At 38.1% G+C, this 20,125-nt stretch overlaps 1 protein-coding gene across 1 annotated transcript in view; it reads left to right on the top strand.

The window, feature by feature from the left end:
* Tomm70 (translocase of outer mitochondrial membrane 70) overlaps positions 1–20,125 on the top strand; it is a 34,271-nt gene that overhangs the window by 11,857 nt on the left and 2,289 nt on the right. Inside the window, exons 2-11 of the mRNA XM_057763852.1 lie at positions 619–792; positions 2,620–2,746; positions 5,030–5,139; positions 6,315–6,463; positions 9,503–9,710; positions 11,684–11,818; positions 12,789–12,896; positions 14,161–14,277; positions 17,187–17,284; positions 18,833–18,955. Coding sequence (XP_057619835.1) covers positions 619–792; positions 2,620–2,746; positions 5,030–5,139; positions 6,315–6,463; positions 9,503–9,710; positions 11,684–11,818; positions 12,789–12,896; positions 14,161–14,277; positions 17,187–17,284; positions 18,833–18,955 — 1,349 coding nt within the window. The remainder of the gene's footprint in view (positions 1–618; positions 793–2,619; positions 2,747–5,029; positions 5,140–6,314; positions 6,464–9,502; positions 9,711–11,683; positions 11,819–12,788; positions 12,897–14,160; positions 14,278–17,186; positions 17,285–18,832; positions 18,956–20,125) is intronic.

Here is a 20,125-nt window from a genome sequence, read left to right as displayed (position 1 = left end):
TTGACGTAACCCTGTCACCTTGATCATAACTACCCTTTGCCTGCCAGAGAGTTGCCTTGCCAGTGTCTTAACTGATAGTAGGCATAATAATCATTTTGAGAGAGGCCAGGTACTGTCCTGTAGACATGAGCCTACCTTTGTCTACCCCTTCTGCCTTGGTGTAAGGATCCTTGCCGCTGCCCAAAATAGGAAGTTCAGGATCTGTTAGTCTCTTTATTTTGTTGTTGCTATTTACTTTTGAGTAGGGTCTTGCTGATTAGCTCAGACTGGCCTTGAACTCTTTTGCCTTAGACTTTCTAGTGGCTGGTATTACAGGTTCATGCTACCACACCCAGATATGGTGGCTGACTTTCATACACTAGATTTTTGTAAAACAAGGGGTTTAAATTACTTTGGCTGAGAAATATCCCATTTGGTTGGAAAACATTAAAGTTGTTACTTCTGGCGTTGGCAGAAGTGATACTTTAACATGTCCATCTTTTGAGGAAAAGTCTGAATGGTTTCAAACTGAAAACAGCCACCCTATTTTCCCATATTATTTCATCAGCTTGTTTAATCACCATGGTCTGAGTTTATTCTTGAATGTCAGTTCTTAATAATTGTTTTCTCTCATTCCAGAATTCTCTGGATAGAGCCCAAGCAGCCAAAAACAAAGGCAACAAATATTTCAAAGCAGGAAAATATGAACAAGCTATTCAGTGCTATACTGAGGCAATTAGTTTGTGCCCTACTGAGAAGAATGTAGACCTTTCTACATTTTATCAGAACAGAGCTGCAGCCTTTGAACAGTTGGTAAGTACTCCACTGTTATTTCCTCTGTTTATCTGCTTAAAGTCTCAGTTAATTCTGCTCAGCTCCAATGCTTTTTGTTTGTTTTTTTGTTGTTTTTGTTTTTCGAGACAGGGTTTCACTGTAGTTTTAGAGCCTGTCCCGGAACTAGCTCTTGTAGATCAGGCTGGCCTCGAACTCACAGAGATCTGCCTGCCTCTGCCTCCCGGGTGCTGGGATTAAAGGTGTGCGCCATCACCACCTGGCACCAATGCATTTTTTGGAACTGATTTGAAATTATAAGAATTTTTTTTTCAGTTTTACTAGCCAAAATTGTATAGCAAAATTCTATAAATCTATACATTTTAATTTTTAATAAAATCAGATAGTTTAGAAGGTTAAAGTTTCATAGTGATCCCTCAACAGTTTGAGATTATTGGTTCAACTTTTTATCTCTTTATAATATGCAAAAAAGAAAAAGATGAGTTCCTTTTACACATACTGTTTGTTGCATTTTTTGTTACTGTTATGTCTTGTATAGTTTTTATATTCGCATAACCAAATTTTTCATTCTTATTAAAAACTAGCAGTATGATTGCATGCTTTTATAGAGGGTTGATGCATTAAAACAGTGGAGAAGAGGGTGTTAATAGAAGAACCAAGACCAAGAATTGCTTGAAGACAAGCAAGCATTTGATGTTTAAAAAAGTATAAAAGTCTACTGAGTACAGTAATGAAAGTAGAAGTAAGCAAGAACAAAGTCAGGAAAAGTCTGTAGGTAATGAGTTTACAGTTGAGCAAAGTGTAACAATATAGTCCTGTATTCTTAGCACATAAGGGGTGGAGGATCATGGGTTTGATGGCCAATGTGGGTTACATACCTTGGCTGAAGACAATGATGAATAAATGAAGCAAAATGAATTTGTAGTTGATTCTGAGTACAGTGGGAATGTTTAGGGGATTTTACAGTGGAGGAATATCATCAAAGATTTCTCCCACTGTTTTGTCAAAAACATATTGGAATCAGAGAGGGTGACAGCATGTTGGAGCAGCCTACACGCATGTAAAGGAAAGCTGAAGATCAGCAAAAATTGCTGTTGCATTGGACATGAAAAGTGAAGACAAACAAGAATTTAATATCATCAGAATGGAGAAGGAGCAAGATAGTTTATCACACATTCATAATTTATGAGGGTAGCTTAGCTAAAGATAACTTTGTGAATCACCCAATTTTAGATGGTAAATAAAGCCAGACAGTCACCCAAGTAGAAGAGAGAAGTGAGTCCTTGAAGATAGCAGCTTGTAGTGGTCAAGTAGAAGGAAGGAATTCAGCCAAATACATTGAGAGGCAGCAGCCAATAGATAGCAAGACAAGTGCAAGGTGGACTGATGACAAATCGCTGATGAGTGGGGTAGCTGTAAAATAGAACAAAATCTGGACATGTGTCCATGTCATGGGATAGTTCGGAAAAGAGGTGGATCTTAGCAGAGATCTTAGCGTGGGGAAGGTATGGATCCAGATCACCAGTGCCAAAGGCTGTTCTCAGTTTTAACAGGAGCGAAAGGTTTAGAAGCACAAAGCCACAGGCAGGTCCAAGGTAGAAAGCCTAAATATCTTCATTGCCTATTTGTAGAAGTCTAGTGGAGTGTCTTTATTTTGTGTGTGTGCACGCGCGCATGCACGTGCACACGCATGTAGACTTTGTAGTACATTGTAGTTACTCTTTGAATTGAGAATACTTTTATTGAGAAATTCTTAACACTTGACCTGTTAGGTTTTGAAAACTCAGTTCTATTAACAGTTCTGTTTTCTGTGTAACTGTTTTTTACCTTTTATGCTTTCAATTACAGCAAAAATGGAAAGAGGTGGCACAAGACTGTACAAAGGCTGTTGAACTTAATCCCAAATATGTGAAAGCTCTCTTTAGACGTGCAAAAGCCCATGAGAAGCTAGACAATAAGAAGGAATGTTTAGAAGGTGAGCATTTTTCTGTGTTTTCATAGGGAAATTACTGCAGGATTTGTAGTCATTAGTAAATTTATATGAAATTGCCTGTGCGTGTAGAAAGCAGCGAATTATCTTTCAATGTTAAACTCTCCTCAGCAGAAATTTCTTTTTTTAAATTGCTGATTTCTAAGTTCTATCTCTCTTTTCAACTGTTGGGGTTTTTTGTTGTTGTTGTTATTGTTTGGTTGGTTTTTTAATTTTTCAGTTTTTTATTTTATTTTTTGAGGCAGTCTGTGTATATCCCTGACTGTCCGGGAACTCATTATGAAGACCAACTGGTGTAGATGGAGTGGCGGGCCGCTTCCCACCGCCCGGGAGGGCTCCTGGCCACTGGCTAGCTTTACCCAAAATAATTACAGGGAAACTGTATTCTTTTAAACACTGCTTGGCCCATTAGCTCTAGCCTCTTACTGGCTAATTCTCACATCTTGATTAATCCATTTCTAATAATCTGTGTAGCACCACGAAGTGGTGGCTTACCAGGAAGGATCTTAACCTGCTTCCATCTTGGAGAGAGAGCTATAGCGTCTCCCTCACTTCCCTTCTTCCCCAGCATTCTATGCTGTCTACTCCATCCACCTATGTTCTGACCTATCAGGCCAAGCAGTTTCTTTATTAATTAACCAATGAAAGCAACACATAAAAGAAGACACACCTACATCAAACTGGCATTGAATTCACAGAGATCCACCTGCTTCTGCCTCCCAAATGCTAAGGTTAAAGGTGTGTGCCACCACACCCAACCTCAACTAAGGAGTTATTAGTAGGGGCTGGAGAGATGGCTCAGAGGTTAAGAGCATTGCCTGCTCTTCCAAAGGTCCTGAGTTCAATTCCCAGTGACCACATGGTGGCTTACAACCATCTGTACTAGGGTCTGGTGCCCTCTTCTGGCCTGCAGGCATACACACAGAATATTCTATAAATAATAAAAAAATAAATAAAAAAAAGGAGTTATTAGTATTAACACTCATTGACTAAGGAAATCAGAAAAATAGTTTTAGCAGGTTAGTGTTAACATATTTACAGCTACTTTCTTATATAGACGTGAAATAATTTGGAAGTGAATCATTAAGGAAAACATTATTTGCCCTTCATATTTTTCAAACATTTTTTACACAATTGCAGAGTATGTAATTCTCAGAAAATGTTATAAATGTTCTTTTACCTCTAATTGGCCATGACTGCTTCCAAAACTGCAATTCAAGTACAGGTCCCCAACTTTTAAAGTTTAATTTTCTAAGTGATGTGACGCTAAAGTAAGTATAATTTCTACAATCTAAAGTGCTTTCAGTACATATTCACAAGTCCTTTAAAAACATCAGCAATAAAATTTAGCCACAACTACTTTTTAAATAACTTTTGGGGTTGATACTGAGGCATAAAAATTCAGGATCTCACAGATGCTAACCATACTTTATGCCACTGAGCTGAGCCTAAAATGCTCTTTGTTCTTTTTTTTTTTTTTTTTTTTTTTTTTTAAGGAATGAGTCCTTTAAAAAGATGAAGCAGTTTTAGATCATGTTTGAAAATTTAGAAGTTTTGTATATCATGTGTTGGTGAAAGAATTCCATTTCTAAAATGAGAATACCAAGTTTTGAACTAGACCTTGAGTTAGCACAGATACGGCAGGGAAGAGGTTGACTGGAGTTAGAGCTAGCTGAAGTTAGCAGGGAAATGGAATCCCTGTTGACTTGTTTGGAAGAGATGGGTGTGGACTTGTGAAAAGTCAGGATTGGGGAGAGAAGTGATGGCTGCTGAACACTTTTTTAGTAAAGGGTGAGTGATTGAGGAGCTTTTCTTTGCCACTTGAGACCGCTCTGTTGTGAGCTGCAGCATACCCAGTTGAAAGTTGAGTTCTGTGGCAAAGTAGCTTTAAAAAATACTTAGGAGGTGAGGCAGGAGGATTAATTGTGTGGAGAAGTTTGTTAACAGCCTAGGTAGCATAGGAAGATGTGGGAGTGTCTACTCTGTCCACTTGCCTTGTGTTTCTAGTCAGAGAGCGGATTCTGCAACCTTGTTTATTATCCACAGAATGTTAGAGCATTGAGACTTCAAACTGAAACACAGTAGGCCCGTTCACTTCGTAGATGAGAAAAACCCCAGAGGAATAAACTATTGACAATTTCTTAAAAATTAAACAGTTCTGCCTTGATTTGAGTTGAGTTTGGCTTTTTGTAGTTTAATTTGTACCTATTTGATGCTGCTGGTCATCTTCCCAATAATTCCATAATTCTACTTTTACATCATTTCCAGATGTCACTGCTGTGTGTATATTAGAAGGCTTCCAAAATGAGCAGAGTATGCTGCTAGCTGATAAAGTTCTTAAACTTCTCGGAAAAGAGAACGCCAAAGAAAAATATAAGGTAAGTTAACCTGAGTTGGGGAATATTGGATACTCCTTGAGACTGAAACTAGAACTGGGTTGCACTTCTTTCCCCTGTCCTCCTAGGTTGATATCCATTTTCAGTAAGCCCAGAACTGTACTTAGACTTTAATTCATTTTATGTGTTACGGTTTCCACACAATAGCTCAAAAACCAAATCCAGTCTGCTTCCTATATGTTAGCCACTTGCATGTTGTCTGGGGCTACTTTTGTGCTGCTACAACACATTTCAGTGATTGTCACTGTATGCAAAGCCTGTGTGGTCTACAGAACCTCTCTGTCTATTATCTGATCTTTTATAGAAAAATATTTGCCAACTCCTGCTCTTTATCATTAGTTTTTAATGTAATTAGTGGACATTAATTAGTGACATGGTTTAATTTAACAGTTAAACAAAGCTCTCTTCTAGAGCAGTGTGTGCAAGTAGAAGGTCCTGGATTCCAGGCTGGTAGCTCTTACATGGGAGGTTAGGGTAGAAAGAGTACATGGACTGGTTGGCCTGTGCTACAAAATGAGACCCTTATAGGGTTTGCTCTATTGGAACAGATGTTAAGTGCAAAGGAGCTAATACGGGCTAAGTATTGAGGGAGAGGAGGTACAGTGCTGGACGAGTGACGGAGCTTAGCTACAGTGACGGACGGTGCACTGCTAATTTTAGGATTGCAGGGTAGTTGTTCCTTTTTCGTTTGCTCATGACTTCATTTTCTCCTAAATTGATGTTTATAACTAATCTCTATAGCTAGGTTTAGGTGGCACGGGTCTATACTTCCAGTACTTGGGAGGCAAAGCAAGGGGATTCTAAGTTGAAGAGCGAGCTAGTCTGTATAAAGTGAGACCCTGACTCAGAACAACAGCCAACACTTACAAGGTTTCTTTAATGTGGGCTTTCATGTATTAACATGCACTGTTAATCCAAGAGCAATATAGCTAACTGTACTAGAGCCCAGAACTTTATTTCCTTAATTCATAATGGAGTTCTTTACAATCACCTGTGAAACATGTTAGAGTCCCAGTCTTAATCTGTAGCTTAGAGTTTAGTATTGTCTAATAATTTGAAAATGAAAATCTACTGTTTTTAAAAGTCATTGTGCAGTGTACTTCTTTGATTAATGTTTTCCCATTTTTAAAAAAAGCTTAAAAATGATTGCATTTCAGAACCGTGAACCTCTGATGCCATCGCCACAGTTTATTAAGTCTTACTTCAGTTCTTTCACGGATGATATAATTTCTCAACCAATGCTTAAAGGAGAGAAGTCTGATGAAGATAAAGACAAGGAAGGAGAAGCTTTAGAAGTAAAAGAAAAGTAAGTATGCTGAGCATGGCGTCTGCTGGATAGGCTTGGAGCACCAGTAGGTTCACAGTCACCTTTAAAGGCAAACCTACATACAGATACAGTTAAATATAACTTGAAGTTATATATAAGTATAAATATACCTCTCTTTCTTTAAATAGCAGTTATGTTATTTCTCTTACCAGATTTTACTGTCTACGGTAAAAGTTTTAGTGGGGTTATCAAGAAAATTCCCCTTAAGTCGAAGGGTGTAGTTGGTAGGTGATTTGAATAAAGGTATTGCCTTAAATTATATGTAGCTCAGGGCATGGAGAGATGGCTCAGAGGTTAAGAGCATTGGCAGCTCTTCCCAAGGTCCTGAGTTCAATTCCCAGCAACCACATGGTTACTCAAAACCATCTGTATTGAGATCCAGCGCCCTCTTCTGGTATATAGGTGTACATGCAGGCAAAACACTATACATAATAAAAAAGAAATCTTTAAAAAAAATTGTATGAAGCTCAAATGGCAAATGTTTAAGTGCAGGATAGTTTTTAATTTATATACTGATGAATGCTTAGGGATGCTCTAAATTTAAAGGTTTTTTCTTGTCCAGGAAAGTGACATTCCTAATGACTTCTTGTCTTTGGTACTATAGAAAGCTGAAAGCTCCTGTGTGGCTGGAGACCTTGTGATGTCATATATATGCCGTCTAGACTGCTTCTTGTTCATGTTTGCTAAAGCTTGTGTTTTTCAGTTAGACTCACTCTTGGAGAGAAGATGATAGTATTACTAATTGGGTATTTATTAATGTGTGTGGAAGGGAGAGGAATACTGTTCCTTGTAATAAAACATACTGAGTTTTAAGGACGTCTGCATAATTACACCAAGATATGTAAATGTTAATTGGTATGCAATCTTTGAGAAAGTCATAGTTGGGAAATATGTTTCAGATGTCATATAACTTAGTAACAGTGATATAGATAATTTCCTCTTCTGTTACATAAATAGGCTTCACCCCATAAAAACTAGAGCAAAGTTAATCACATTCTGTGAGCCATGGTGAGCGATGACAAGCTATGAACAGAAACTCACAAGAGCACAACTGGAGCTGGTGCTGCAATTTGTGGTTTATAGTTGGGCCTCACTCAGAGCCTTTGATGAAGCTAGTAACCTGAGCAACAATTAGAGAATAAAAAGCTAGTGTGAAGTTAGGAAAATTTGATTGAATTTTTCTTGTAAATCACATACCAGTTTTCTCTGTTGTAAGGAGCTGCTTATTTGTCCCAGTCTCCCAAAACTGAAATAATCTCACAGAAACTGTATTAATTAAATCATTCCTTGGCCTATTAGATCTAGCTTCTTATTGGCTAACTCTTACATATTAATTTAACCCATTTCTATTAATCTGTGTATTGCCATGAGGCTGTGACTTACCAGCTAAAGTTCTAGAGTCCGTCTCCTGTGGGGGCTACATGGCTTCGCTCTGACTCCGCCTTCTTTCTCCCAGCATTCTGTTTAGTGTCGTGTCTCCCCCCCCTCCCCGCCTACCTAACTTTTGCCCTGCTATAGGTCCAAAGCAGTTTCTTTTTTCATTAATGGTAATCACAGCGTACAGAAGGAAATCCAACATCATTTCTCTGTCTAGATCTCACCCTTCCTAATGCTGCAACCCTTTAATACAGTTCTTCATGTGTGGTGACCATGGAATTATTTTGTTGCTACCTCATAACTAATTTTACTACTGTTAGAAATTGTAGTGTCCAACCCACAGGTTTAGAAGCACTGATCTAGAATATAACTACTGAAAGGAGAAATTGTACTTTAATGTACAATGCTCTTTAATACAGATGCCCTTTAACTTATGAGGGGTTAAAGCACTGTCAATACTTTGTAAATTGAAAATGTGGTAAGTCAAGTATGTGATGCTTTATGTAACCCACTGAACAACAGAATAAACTGCCATTTATTTGCCCTTGTGATTAGTTGGGTGTTTGTGACCTCTGACTCGCTGCCCCTGTTCAGCACCATTGCACGGAATTGTGCCACATATCTCTAGTTCAAGACAAGATAAAAATGTGAAGTATGTACTTCCAAAGTCTACCATTTTCACAACTTGTTAATGTTCAACTGTCATAAATCAAATATCTTAGAAGTCTGTAGTGTGTGTGTGTGTGTGTGTGTGTGTATTTTCAGTTAGAAACCTCTTTATTAAGCATCTCCAGTAGCAACAATCATCTTAGAAGAAGAATGTTGTACCCAGGTGGTGATGGTGCACACCATTAACCCCAGCACTCAGGAAGCAGAGATAGGTGGATCTTTGAGTTCGAGGCCAGCCTAGTCTATAGAGCAAGAGACCTGTTCCAGGACATCCAGGGCTACACAGAGAAACCCTGTCTAGGAAAAGAGAGGGGAGGGGAGAGGGAAGGAGGAGAGGAATATTGTATTCTCTGTTTTTAAAAGAGAGGTCATTCTAGATAGCTTGTTGGGTAAAGGTGCTTGTCTTGCACCTTTGGTGACCTGAGTTAATTCTAGGTCTACTTTTTAAGATGGAACAATATATCTATTTTTGAGGCACTTTAGTGTTTTTACTTCTAGTTTTCCTTACTCACTCCATCCTCCACAAAACAATGATCTGTACAAAACACAGGTTTGATCACTCCTCTTGCCTTGATTATTGTTTATTTCTTCCTTGTTCTTCTCGTAGCCCTTAAATAGCTGTGAGTGCACTACTGATATGGCCCCGACAGGAAGGAAGGCAGTGTCCTTATCCATGTTATAGAAGAGTGTCTTTCTCATTAGCTCTCCTCACCTTTCCTAATGTCAGAATCAGCGTACTAGCCTAAGCATTCTGCTGGTGACTGCTGCCTCTGCTTGAAAGCTGTTTCTTGAAGGTATCAAGACAATTCTGTTGATTAAGAAACCCTAGTTAGTTTAACCTCTAGCCATAGCTCTAGTCTCATAGCGACTGATTAATATAGGAAGAAAAGACAATTTGGAGTATCATATATAGTAGGTTTTAGCATTTGGTTTTCCCTTAGAAATTAATTCTCTGTTTGCTTTCATCTTCAGTTCTGGCTATTTAAAAGCTAAACAGTATATGGAAGAAGAAAACTATGACAAAATCATAAGTGAATGCTCAAAGGAAATAGAAGCTCAAGGCAAATATATGGCAGAAGCTTTACTACTACGAGCCACCTTCTACCTGCTCATTGGCAGTGCCAACGCAGCCAAACCTGACTTAGATAAGGTCATCAGTTTGAAGGACGCTAATGTGAAGGTACAGTTGAAAGTGTGTGTGCATGGGAAGCTAGAAAGTGAGCGTGGTTTCTCTACAGCTGCAGTGCTCTATGCCTTAGCATTTCACTAGCAGTTCTTGGGAAGGCTACTCGTTATTTTGAGGAATCTACATCTATTAATATTTGTGTAGTAAATATGAAGCAGTACTGTTTATGTCCAGGTAAGAAAACAGACATATTTCTCTACAGCATTTATTACTGTTAGTTTCCTCTTGTGACTATGCCCTACTGTAAAAGATTGTCTTTGGATAATGGTGATAGTGATTGTAAGGATTGTTAAGATCCTTTTTGGGTTTTCCAAACGATAACAGTGTGTAGCCCTAGCTGTTCTTGGAACTAGCTCTGTAGACCAGTGCACAGAGATCCTCCTGCCTCCGCCTCCCAAGTACTGGGATGAAAGGCGTGCGGCACCACCACCTGATTGTTAATCCTTTTGAAGTTAAATTTTCATATTGAAGATACTCTACAAAATTTTCCTTAATTTCTTTCATATTGATTTCCTGATTACTAAAACTATTGTATTCTGCTGTGAAGCATATGCATTATTGCTTGAAGAAATGGCCTATATTTATGATTGTGACTTTTAGCTTTAACAGCTAGAAACAGTAATCTCTATTATACATCATGTATAAAAATTAACGCAAAAGGAACCAGAAACCTGAATGTAAGAACTAAGAATAAAACTTGCAAGAAAAACATATAGGAATAAGTATTGGTTACCTTGTATTAGGAAGGGGTTTCTGAGATATGAAACCTAAAATACAACTTCAAAAAAGAAAAAAGGTGCCACCAAAATGGCTCAGTAGGTAAAGAACTTGCTCCCAGAGTTGACAACTTGAGTTCTATTCCTCGATCCCTGTGGTAGAAGAAAGGATGGACTCAAGCAATGTCCTCTGACTTCCACACATTCTGTGGCAGATGCTCGTGCATGCATGTGTGTGCACACAGGAAAAGAACAGCTTTTGAGCTGGGCATGGTGGCCTGTACTTGTGTGATTGAGGTTGTAGGTAGTTTAAAGTAAGCCTGCACTTGAAAGAACGATAGCAGAAAACTGAAAATACCTTCCAAAGAATGGAAGAAAATACTCAGGAAGCGTTTGTATGATAAAGGCTTTGTAATTGAAAATAAAAGCTTAGAACCCAACAGTAAAAATGGAACCTAATCTGAAAATGTACGAAAGATTTCAACAATTCACCAAAGAATATTCTTTTTTTTTTTTTTTTTTTTGGTTTTTCAAGACAGGGTTTCTCTGTGGTTTTGGAGCCTGTCCTGGAACTAGCTCTTGTAGACCAGGCTGGTCTCGAACTCACAGAGATCCGCCTGCCTCTGCCTCCCGAGTGCTGGGATTAAAGGCGTGCGCCACCATCGCCCGACACCAAAGAATATTCTACAAATGACCAATGACAGCATGAAAAAAGTACTCCAGCAGCACTACCTGCTAGGGCAGCACCAACCAAAACTTCATTAAGTACTGCTTCATTCATTCCTATTCTGATGACTGTAATTATTTAAATAAAAAAAATAGAAAGCACAGACAGTAAGACTATAAATATAAAAACATGGATTATAACAAATACTGGTAAGGATATAGGGAAATTGGAACCATGCATTACTGTAATGGAATATAGAGTGGTAAAGATGCTTTGGAAATTAAGTATCACTGTGCCATAAGAAGAATTCTAATACATGCCACTCCGATGAAAATTCTAAATGAAAACCCAGTGAGACATTTCAAATGTGAGGAAATAGACTAGAGGTAAGTGGTTTCTGGGCATTAGATTGGAAGCGTTATGCTTGTGTGTGTTCTCTGGGTATGATAAAAATGCTCTGAAATTTTTAGTTAATGTACTAACAAACTTGCATATAGTCTTTGAGGGGTGAACTTTATGGTAATTTTTTAATGTAAATTGAACTGTAAAATTAACAGGAACTTTTTCTTACTTTGGGTGTGTAGCTTCGAGCAAACGCCCTTATCAAAAGAGGCACCATGTGCATGCAGCAGCAGCAGCCCATGCTCTCGACACAGGATTTCAACATGGCTGCCGAGATCGATCCTCAGAATTCAGACGTTTATCACCACCGAGGACAGGTAGATCTGGTCTTACCTGGAATTCTGGTCGATAACTTGATAACTGCTTTTCAGGATTTCTTGACGTTTAAATGTTTTGTATATTGAATTGGCCTGTATTTACTTACATCTTTATGATGAAATTTATTATAATTTTGGTATTGTGGAAGAAAGGGAAAAGTGTGGGCTTACCAGATCAGCTAGTTTATTAGGTGTACCGGGTTTCTAGGTTTCAGTGAATAAACACTAATCCCACTTAGCAACCATTGTAATAATTGTTTATGATTACATGTGTAGATCTGTAGGACCCACTAGAGCTGGAGTGGTAGGCAGTTGTAAACTACCCAGCACTATCCAGGGAGCCAGATACCCAGAACACACCCAGTCTTGTTTGCTTACTGTGGTTTCTTACTGTACAGTGTAGTAGAAGGGAAGAACAGTTTCTATAACAACTAAAAATAAGAATATTTATTTATTTTAGACCTAAGTCTCTCCTGTTGTGCAAGCTCATCTGAGCACATGGTCCTCCTGCCTCAGCAGCCTGAGTACTGGGAATACAGATGTACCTGACTTGAAGTCCTTTCTAGGGGAAAATTTTGTCCAATGTTTCTGAAAGGTTTTACATGGTGTTGAAATAACATTTTAAAAATTCTTGCCATTTCCGTCTTTATTTTTACTATATTGAAATTAATTGAATGATAATTATATAAAGTCTAACCTGATTTGAAATTAAGTAGAGAGGCACTTAAGGTTTTTACATTTCTTAATTTTTATTTAAATTACAGGGAAAATGGATTATCATGTTTTATTTTTAAATCAAACACCAGTTTTGAGGTTGTAGAATCATGACTTTTTTTCCTGCAAAGTAATTTTATGTTGAATAAATTAATAAATGCTGAGCATTAACTATGATAACAGAATAGAAGTATGGTGCAAGTTCAAATGTTGAGCCTACTATTCTGACTGCATTTAATTATGAGTTCTTCCCTAGCTGAAAATTCTGCTGGATCTAGTTGAAGAAGCAGTGGCGGATTTTGATGCATGCATTAAATTAAGACCCAAGTTTGCTCTGGCACAAGCTCAGAAGTGTTTTGCATTGGTAGGTGCTGTTTTCACCTGTGATTTCATAAGCACCATTTGTATTTTGTTGCATTCAGTTAAAAAAAAAAAAGGGCATCTCATTTCAAATGAATGAAATCAAATGGTGATTTCAGGGAGAAAAGATGTTTGATGCGTGTTAATGGGTATATAGTTGACCATGGCCTCCCAACCCTCCTGCCTCACCTTCTCATGCTGGGGTTGCAGCCCTACCACCCAGACCCAGAGTTTATAACAGAATTGATTCACTACTATAAGCTAGTGTAAAGGTTTCAAAAACAATTTGAAGAAATAATTTATAGTCACAACATGACTTAACTGCTTATGATTTCCCTGTGGCTAGCCCTAGAATAATTTTCCCTATAAAGAAAGTTATGCCATAAATATTTTTGTTGAGCCGGGTGGCGGTGGTGGCGCACTCCTTTAATCCCAGCACTCGAGAGGCAGAGACAGGTGGAATCTCTGTGAATTCGAGGCCAGCCTGGTCTACACAGCAAGTTCCAGGAAGGCTCCAAAGCTACAGAGAAACCCTGTCTTGAAAAACCCTAACAAATAAACAAATAAATATTAATGTTACGGGCTTAAGATGAAAATAAAATTAACTACATTAAAAAGTCTGTAGGTAGGCTATAGCTTGGTGATAGAGTATGTGAAGGCTTAACCTGTGTGAGGTCCTTGTTTTGAATTTTGGCACTTCAGAAAAGTAAATCAAAATTATGCCGTGTATATGCTTACTTAACATCTTAGAAGAGAAAGCGTTTAATTGGGTCCCACGATCTGAAAGGACTAGCCCATTATCATCAGAAGGCAGGTAGCCATTGTGCTGAAACAGTAGTTGAGAGCTTACATCTGATCCATGGGAGGGAGGGAGGAGAGAGATAGGAAGAGAAACTGGGCCTTTGAAGCCTCAAAGTCCACCTTTAGGGACACATCTCCTATAAGGCTACACCTAATTATTCCCACCAAAGAACTGAGGACTGAGCATTCAGATTTATGACTCTGTGAGGGCCATTCTCATTCAAACTATTCCAAGGCCAGAAGACTCCTTCTGCTTGCTTTAGAACACCCAGTGACCTGCAGTCCCAGCATAGTGTTTGATTCTCTGCTGCCTAGTTGTTCCTTAGAGTCTTTTTGGATACAGCAAATTGTATTAACAGGTCACCTGCTTTTCTGGAAACACTTTTGTAATGTTCCGTATCTTCTATATGTTAAGATTCCAGAAGTGTTTTTAGCTCTTTGACTTGAGTGTTCTGATTTTTAAACAGTATCGCCAGGCATATACAGCAAACAATTCTTCACAAGTCCAAGCAGCTATGAAAGGTTTTGAAGAGGTCATAAAGAAATTTCCAAGGTGTGCTGAAGGCTATGCACTTTATGCCCAGGTAAGTATAAACAGTTTTTTTAAGGACTGCATTTGTAAACTGGGTCCCAGTATGGGATTGTGCTAGCCTGATCGCATTTCTGTGGGTGCAGCAGTGCTGTTTGTGCTTTGATCATGTCAAGGCCCATGGCATGGTCCTGAATTCTAAGCGTAGAAGGCAGAGAAGTTCTGGGCAAGCATTTCTCTCATGCTTTTAGCAGGACTGGATTGGAAAAGTAATTTACCCTTAAATGATAGGGAAATATCCTTGGTATGAGGTCTTTTTGCTTGACCAAAACCCTTTAAATGGCTATCTAAGCTGTAACAGCTTATTTTCTCTTTTAAGATTCTTATTAATTAGCATACAAAGTAATGAGTTTTTTTCCAGTATCATCATACATCATTTCTCTATTTTTCTTTTTTTTAAAAAAAAAAAAATTAAGTTTCTTTTTCTTAATCTTTCTCTTGCTCTTCCCTTCCACCTTCTTGGTTACTTTTTTGCTTTTATGTTACATGTATTCTGTTACCTTCTTATCTCCCATAGGACCTCTTTTTACAGACTAGTTAGTGGTCCTCTTTCTAGTTTCATGACCTGTACCTACACTTATATCCATTCATAAACACATAAAAATTCAACGCTTGTATGTACACATGAGATGACCATGTGATATTTGTCTTTCTGAGTCTAGGTTACCCCATTTAATAACATAGTTTTCCGAACTGTTTACTTAATGACACTGCCTGTCATCCTTGCACAGGAGAACATATTAATCTTTCTTGGAATGTTCTAATGTCATATATGTGCTTACCAAGTGAGAACTTTCTTTTTTTTTTTTTTTTGGTTTTTCGAGACAGGGTTTCTCTGTGGTTTTGGAGCCTGTCCTGGAACTAGCTCTTGTAGACCAGGCTGGTCTCGAACTCACAGAGATCCACCTGCCTCTGCCTCCCAAGTGCTGGGATTAAAGGCGTGCGCCACCACCGCCCGGCCAAGTGAGAACTTTCTAACCCTCACCACTCCAAGCCAGAATTCCTTGATATTAGAGTTGCAGGTAGTTGTTAACTATCATGTGGGTGCTGGGTATCAAACCTATGTTCTCTGGGAGAGCAGCCAGGACTTTTGAGCCACTGAGCTACATGAAACCTGGCTAAAAGTTCTTGAAACTTTATTGCTTTAGAGTTGAACCTACAGAAAGCATGATTTAAACCCAAATTAACTTTATTCTAATTTGAGATTCTTAAAAGCATTGATTTTTGAGTCATCTACATTAGTAAATAATTCTTCCCTTTGTCTTTCAGCTAAAATTTGCCTTTTCTGTATTTATCTTTTCCTTTTGTGAGACAGGATCTTATTATGCAACCCAAGGTGGCCTTGAACTCATGATCTCCCTGTTCTAAGCTAAGTGCTGAGATTGTGAGCCTTTGTCACCATTCTCAGATTCCAACTTCTTTTAATTACAAAAGAAAACCCCAAGAGCTTTCCCATAAATATCATAGAAATAGAAAACATTAAAAAGTTGCTATCTTTTAAAAATTGCATGTCTAAATGTTATTCTTCATGCTTTTAGTGTCATTTCATAAGTTTATTGGAGGGAGGCCTGTAAAAGGGTTGATTTGTGTGGGGCTGTTCTTCCAATGTGTCTTACATGCCCCTGGGCAACAACTGTTAATCTATGATGTGGAACAAGCTAGAAGTTGTTGTTTCTTTATTCCTAGTTCCTTCTAGTTCTTTATAAAAATGAAGCAGTGTTGCTTACTACACTTGCAAATTCACTATAAAAGCACGCACTAGCCTGGCAGTGGTGGCCTACACCTTTAATCCCAGCACTGGGGGGGGGGGGAGGTCTCTGAGTTCAAGGCCAGCCTGGTCTGCTGAACAAGTTCTAGGATGATCAGGGCTACACAGAGAAACTGTTTTTGAAAAGGCAAAAAAAAAAAAAGGCAAGAGCATGCATTGTGTAAAACTATATACAAAGGTAAACTAAGACAAACAGTGGTGAGTAGCCATCCTTTGTTGTAGAATTCAGGACTTTTTTTGGATAGATTGCTGTTAGGAACTAGGAAAGCAAAGACCTGCCCTTTAGTGCAGCTAGCACCAGGAAGATCTGTAGCTAAATCACACCCTTCTCTTTTCCCTTTTAAGTGGGTTTGATTCGTACACAGTCTCTTCACAGTGGCACTAGCATTAATTCACTGAGCATTTTTTTTTTTAAAGATTTATTTATTTATTATGTGTTCAACATTCCTTCCATGTGTGCCTGCAGGCCAGAAGGGGGAACCGGGTCTCATTACAGATGGTTGTGAGCCACCATGTGGTTGCTGGGAATTGAACTCAGGACCTCTGGAAGAGCAGTCAGTGCTCTTAACCACTGAGCCATTTCTCCAGCCCCTTTCCTGAGCATTTTAGTGTGACTTTACACATATATAAATCTAGGCTTGTTTTCTGTTGCTCCTATGAAAGGTATACAGTATCAGTTTTTGTGTTAATTCTGAAAGCATGGACTTAGGTGCCAGCACATCTCCAAGTTAAAGCCTTGATACGCTCTGGTATTCATGAAAATCTGGTAACAGTTAATGTACACTTTAGAAATGAGTCTAGCCCTTAGACTAATTCCCTTCATATTAGTATGATAAATTCTGAGTACAAGTATAGACTTGTGAAAGTGTGGTGACATAGCTTTCATTAAGTAGCCCCTCTGTATTATTCAGTTTCCCAGACTCCTTGATTTCATTTAACTATTCATGAGAAGAGAGGACAGTTGAGATCTCATACTTATAGTAGGTACAACCTAAAAACTTGAGTAATTAAGATGTAAAATTTAAACTGGCTTAATTTCAGGCAGTAATTTGATGGTTAAATAATAAGCAGTATACTTTTAATTTTCAGGTTAGCAATTACATTAATATATATAACTGAAGTTTCTCTTCACATAGGCATTAACAGATCAACAACAGTTTGGTAAAGCTGATGAAATGTATGATAAATGTATTGATTTGGAACCAGATAATGCTACAACTTATGTTCATAAAGGGTATGTATTTTTCTGGTTCTGTTGTTCCAATAAGACACAAATTTCTTTTACAGTAATAGAATATTTCTTTTAACCTTACAGAAATGTACCAATGAATTAATTGATAGATTTCTTACAGTATGTAGATTTTTTAATCTTTGTGCATATGGGTATGTGATGTGTGCATGTGTGAATGTGGACACACACTTGCAATGGTGGACATGAGAGGACAATTTGGGTGTCAATCCTCACTTTGTACCTTGTCTGAGAGGGGGTCAGGTATCTATGTTAGCTTCCCCAACCAAAAAGGATTCATTTATTAAATAATATTTGGAAACATTAATTGTAGATTTTTCTGTTATACATACAACCTAATGGTGCCATTTAGATAAACATCTCTTATTTTACTTTTCAAATTTACCAATAGTTTGTAAGTTCATAGTATTTCTACTGTGACTAATTATATGAAACTAGTCGTTTTAATTACAGTACATTGTGGAAGACTCTTAGGAATGAAAGTTTGGAGCCAGGCAGTGGTGGAGCACAACTTTAATCCCAGCACTTGGGAGGCAGAGGCAGGTGGTTCCTTGTGAGTTCAAGGCCAGTTTCATCTACAGGGTGAGTTCCAGGACAGCCAGAACTGTTACTCAGAGAAACCCTGTCTCAAAAAACAAAAAAGAAAGAAAGAAGTGCAAGTTTTATATGTGTTTGTTTGGAGACCGTCTTACTATATAGTCCTGGCTGTATATGCATAAAGATCACCTCCTTCTGCCTTGTATTGTTGGGATTAAAGTGTATACAATTATGGCCATCTGCAAAACTAATTTGTAATTGTGTGTGTATGTTGTTGTAGCTGAGGCAGGAGGATCTTGAGTTTGAAGCCAGTCTTATTTTCCAGGGGACCCAAATTGAGTTCCCAACATCTATGTCATCAGACAACTCCAACTCCAGTGCTTCTGACACCCTCTGCTGACCTCTCCTGCCATACAATCACAGAAACACACATATACTTAAATGGAAAAATGGAAAGGCTATAAAATAAGTGTTATTTTTTGAAAATGATTGTATCAAATTATTAAGAATTTATATGTTCAATAAATTGAAAATAATGTAATAATTTTATTTTTGTAAGGATAAAATAGTTTATATTCTTACTGTAAAGGGAGAAGCCTCAATATGCAAGACAGTTTTTTGGCAGTGTGTCTAACATACTTTTTATTCTCATGAAGTGAAACCAAACACAGCTGAGACCACAGGTTGACTGGTTCCTGGACAAGGGTGGTAGGGAGAGAGGTTAGGGGCTTTGGAAGCAGGTAGATCATTCTTGGTATTTATAGTCAGCTGTCTCTGTTTCTTAGAAATACAGAGACAAGAAAGACTGAATCATTACTTTATGATAATCGGTGGCTATGCACTTCCACATCAGAAGTTGGGGCCCAAAGCTTTCGGGGGCCTTGTTGATTGTTTTCCGCTTTAGTCTTTGCTTTTCCTAGAAAATTAAATTACAAGTTTATTGAGGGCAGAGACCAAATCATATATTTATATTTATGCCCTTTTTTGCATTTCCAGTTTACTTCAACTTCAGTGGAAGCAAGATTTGGATAAAGGCTTGGAGCTTATTAGCAAAGCTATTGAGATTGACAACAAATGTGATTTTGCATATGAAACCATGGGAACCATTGAAGTGCAGAGGTAACTTGTAGAGTCTATTCTTAGAAATGTAATGAAGCACCGTCGATTTTTGGGTTTTGTTCTCATTACATACTTTTGATTATCAGCCGATCTTCATTAACTGTTTAAAGCTTGCTGAACTTTGATGCACACTTTCTTAGAAATTAGGGGATTTGGATTTGCCTCATTTCATTATTTTTTTTCAGATTAAAAGCTACACTTATAAGAGCTGTCATGCTTATGACTTAGCAAGTGAAACTGGTTCTTTATGTATTGTGTATGATTTCCTTTTTCACTTTTATTGTATCTGTGCGAAGACAAACACCTGAAACATGGTTTAGTCAGTGTATCTTCCAAATTTTGCTTCTGGTGGCCTTTTAATGATCCCGATATAGGATTAAGAGTATAGAAACAAATGCTCAGGCTGATTAGACTAACAAGGTCACACTGAGACATTAGTGAGAACAAGATTTGAGTCCGTACTTCATTGCTGTCAAGGTGACAGATCCCCACCATCACTTGTCAGGAGTCAGCATAAGTCCTCTTAACTCTTATTAGTCCGTTCTCCCTATGGCTCTCTTTCCTCCAAAAGACTGACAAAACATTTGTGGTTCTCCTGATGGCAGGTATATACAAATATCATTTCTTAATTACTAATTTGTTATTGCAAATAGTGCTTTACTAGAATAGAATAGGTTCCTAATTATGGTTGAGCAAAGCTCTGAATTCTTCTTAGATTGATGCCTGTAAAAACACTTTACATTTCATTTAAAGTTTTCATAGACATTGTCTTAAGTGGATGGGGGTTGAGGGAATTTTATGAGTTCAGTTGTACTTTAACAGTTCGTTGGGGATAGAGCTTAGTTGATAGAGTGCTTGCCCAGCATGCCTGAAGCCCTGAGTCCATTCCCCAGCACCACAGCTGGGCATGGGGCAGATTCTGAAAGAACTCTGGACATTGAAGCAGAAGGATCATACAAACTCAGGGTTCTCCTAAGCTACATGGGGAGTTTTAGATAAGGCTGGGCTAGAAATCTTGTCTCATTAAAAAAGAAAGAGTTCATTGTAGGTCCTACTTAAAAGCAAATGATTAATACTGTTGGTTCTGTTAATATTTTGTAGCTCTTCTGGCTATTGCAAAAACAGCCCCATATAAACTCCTAAAGTAGTTCATTGTGTTAGTCATATGCT

This window comes from Chionomys nivalis, chromosome 3 (assembly GCF_950005125.1).
Source record: "Chionomys nivalis chromosome 3, mChiNiv1.1, whole genome shotgun sequence".
Taxonomy (NCBI): Eukaryota; Metazoa; Chordata; class Mammalia; order Rodentia; family Cricetidae; genus Chionomys; species Chionomys nivalis.
Note: the sequence above shows the minus strand (reverse complement) of the source record. Positions and strands in the feature narration are given on the sequence as shown.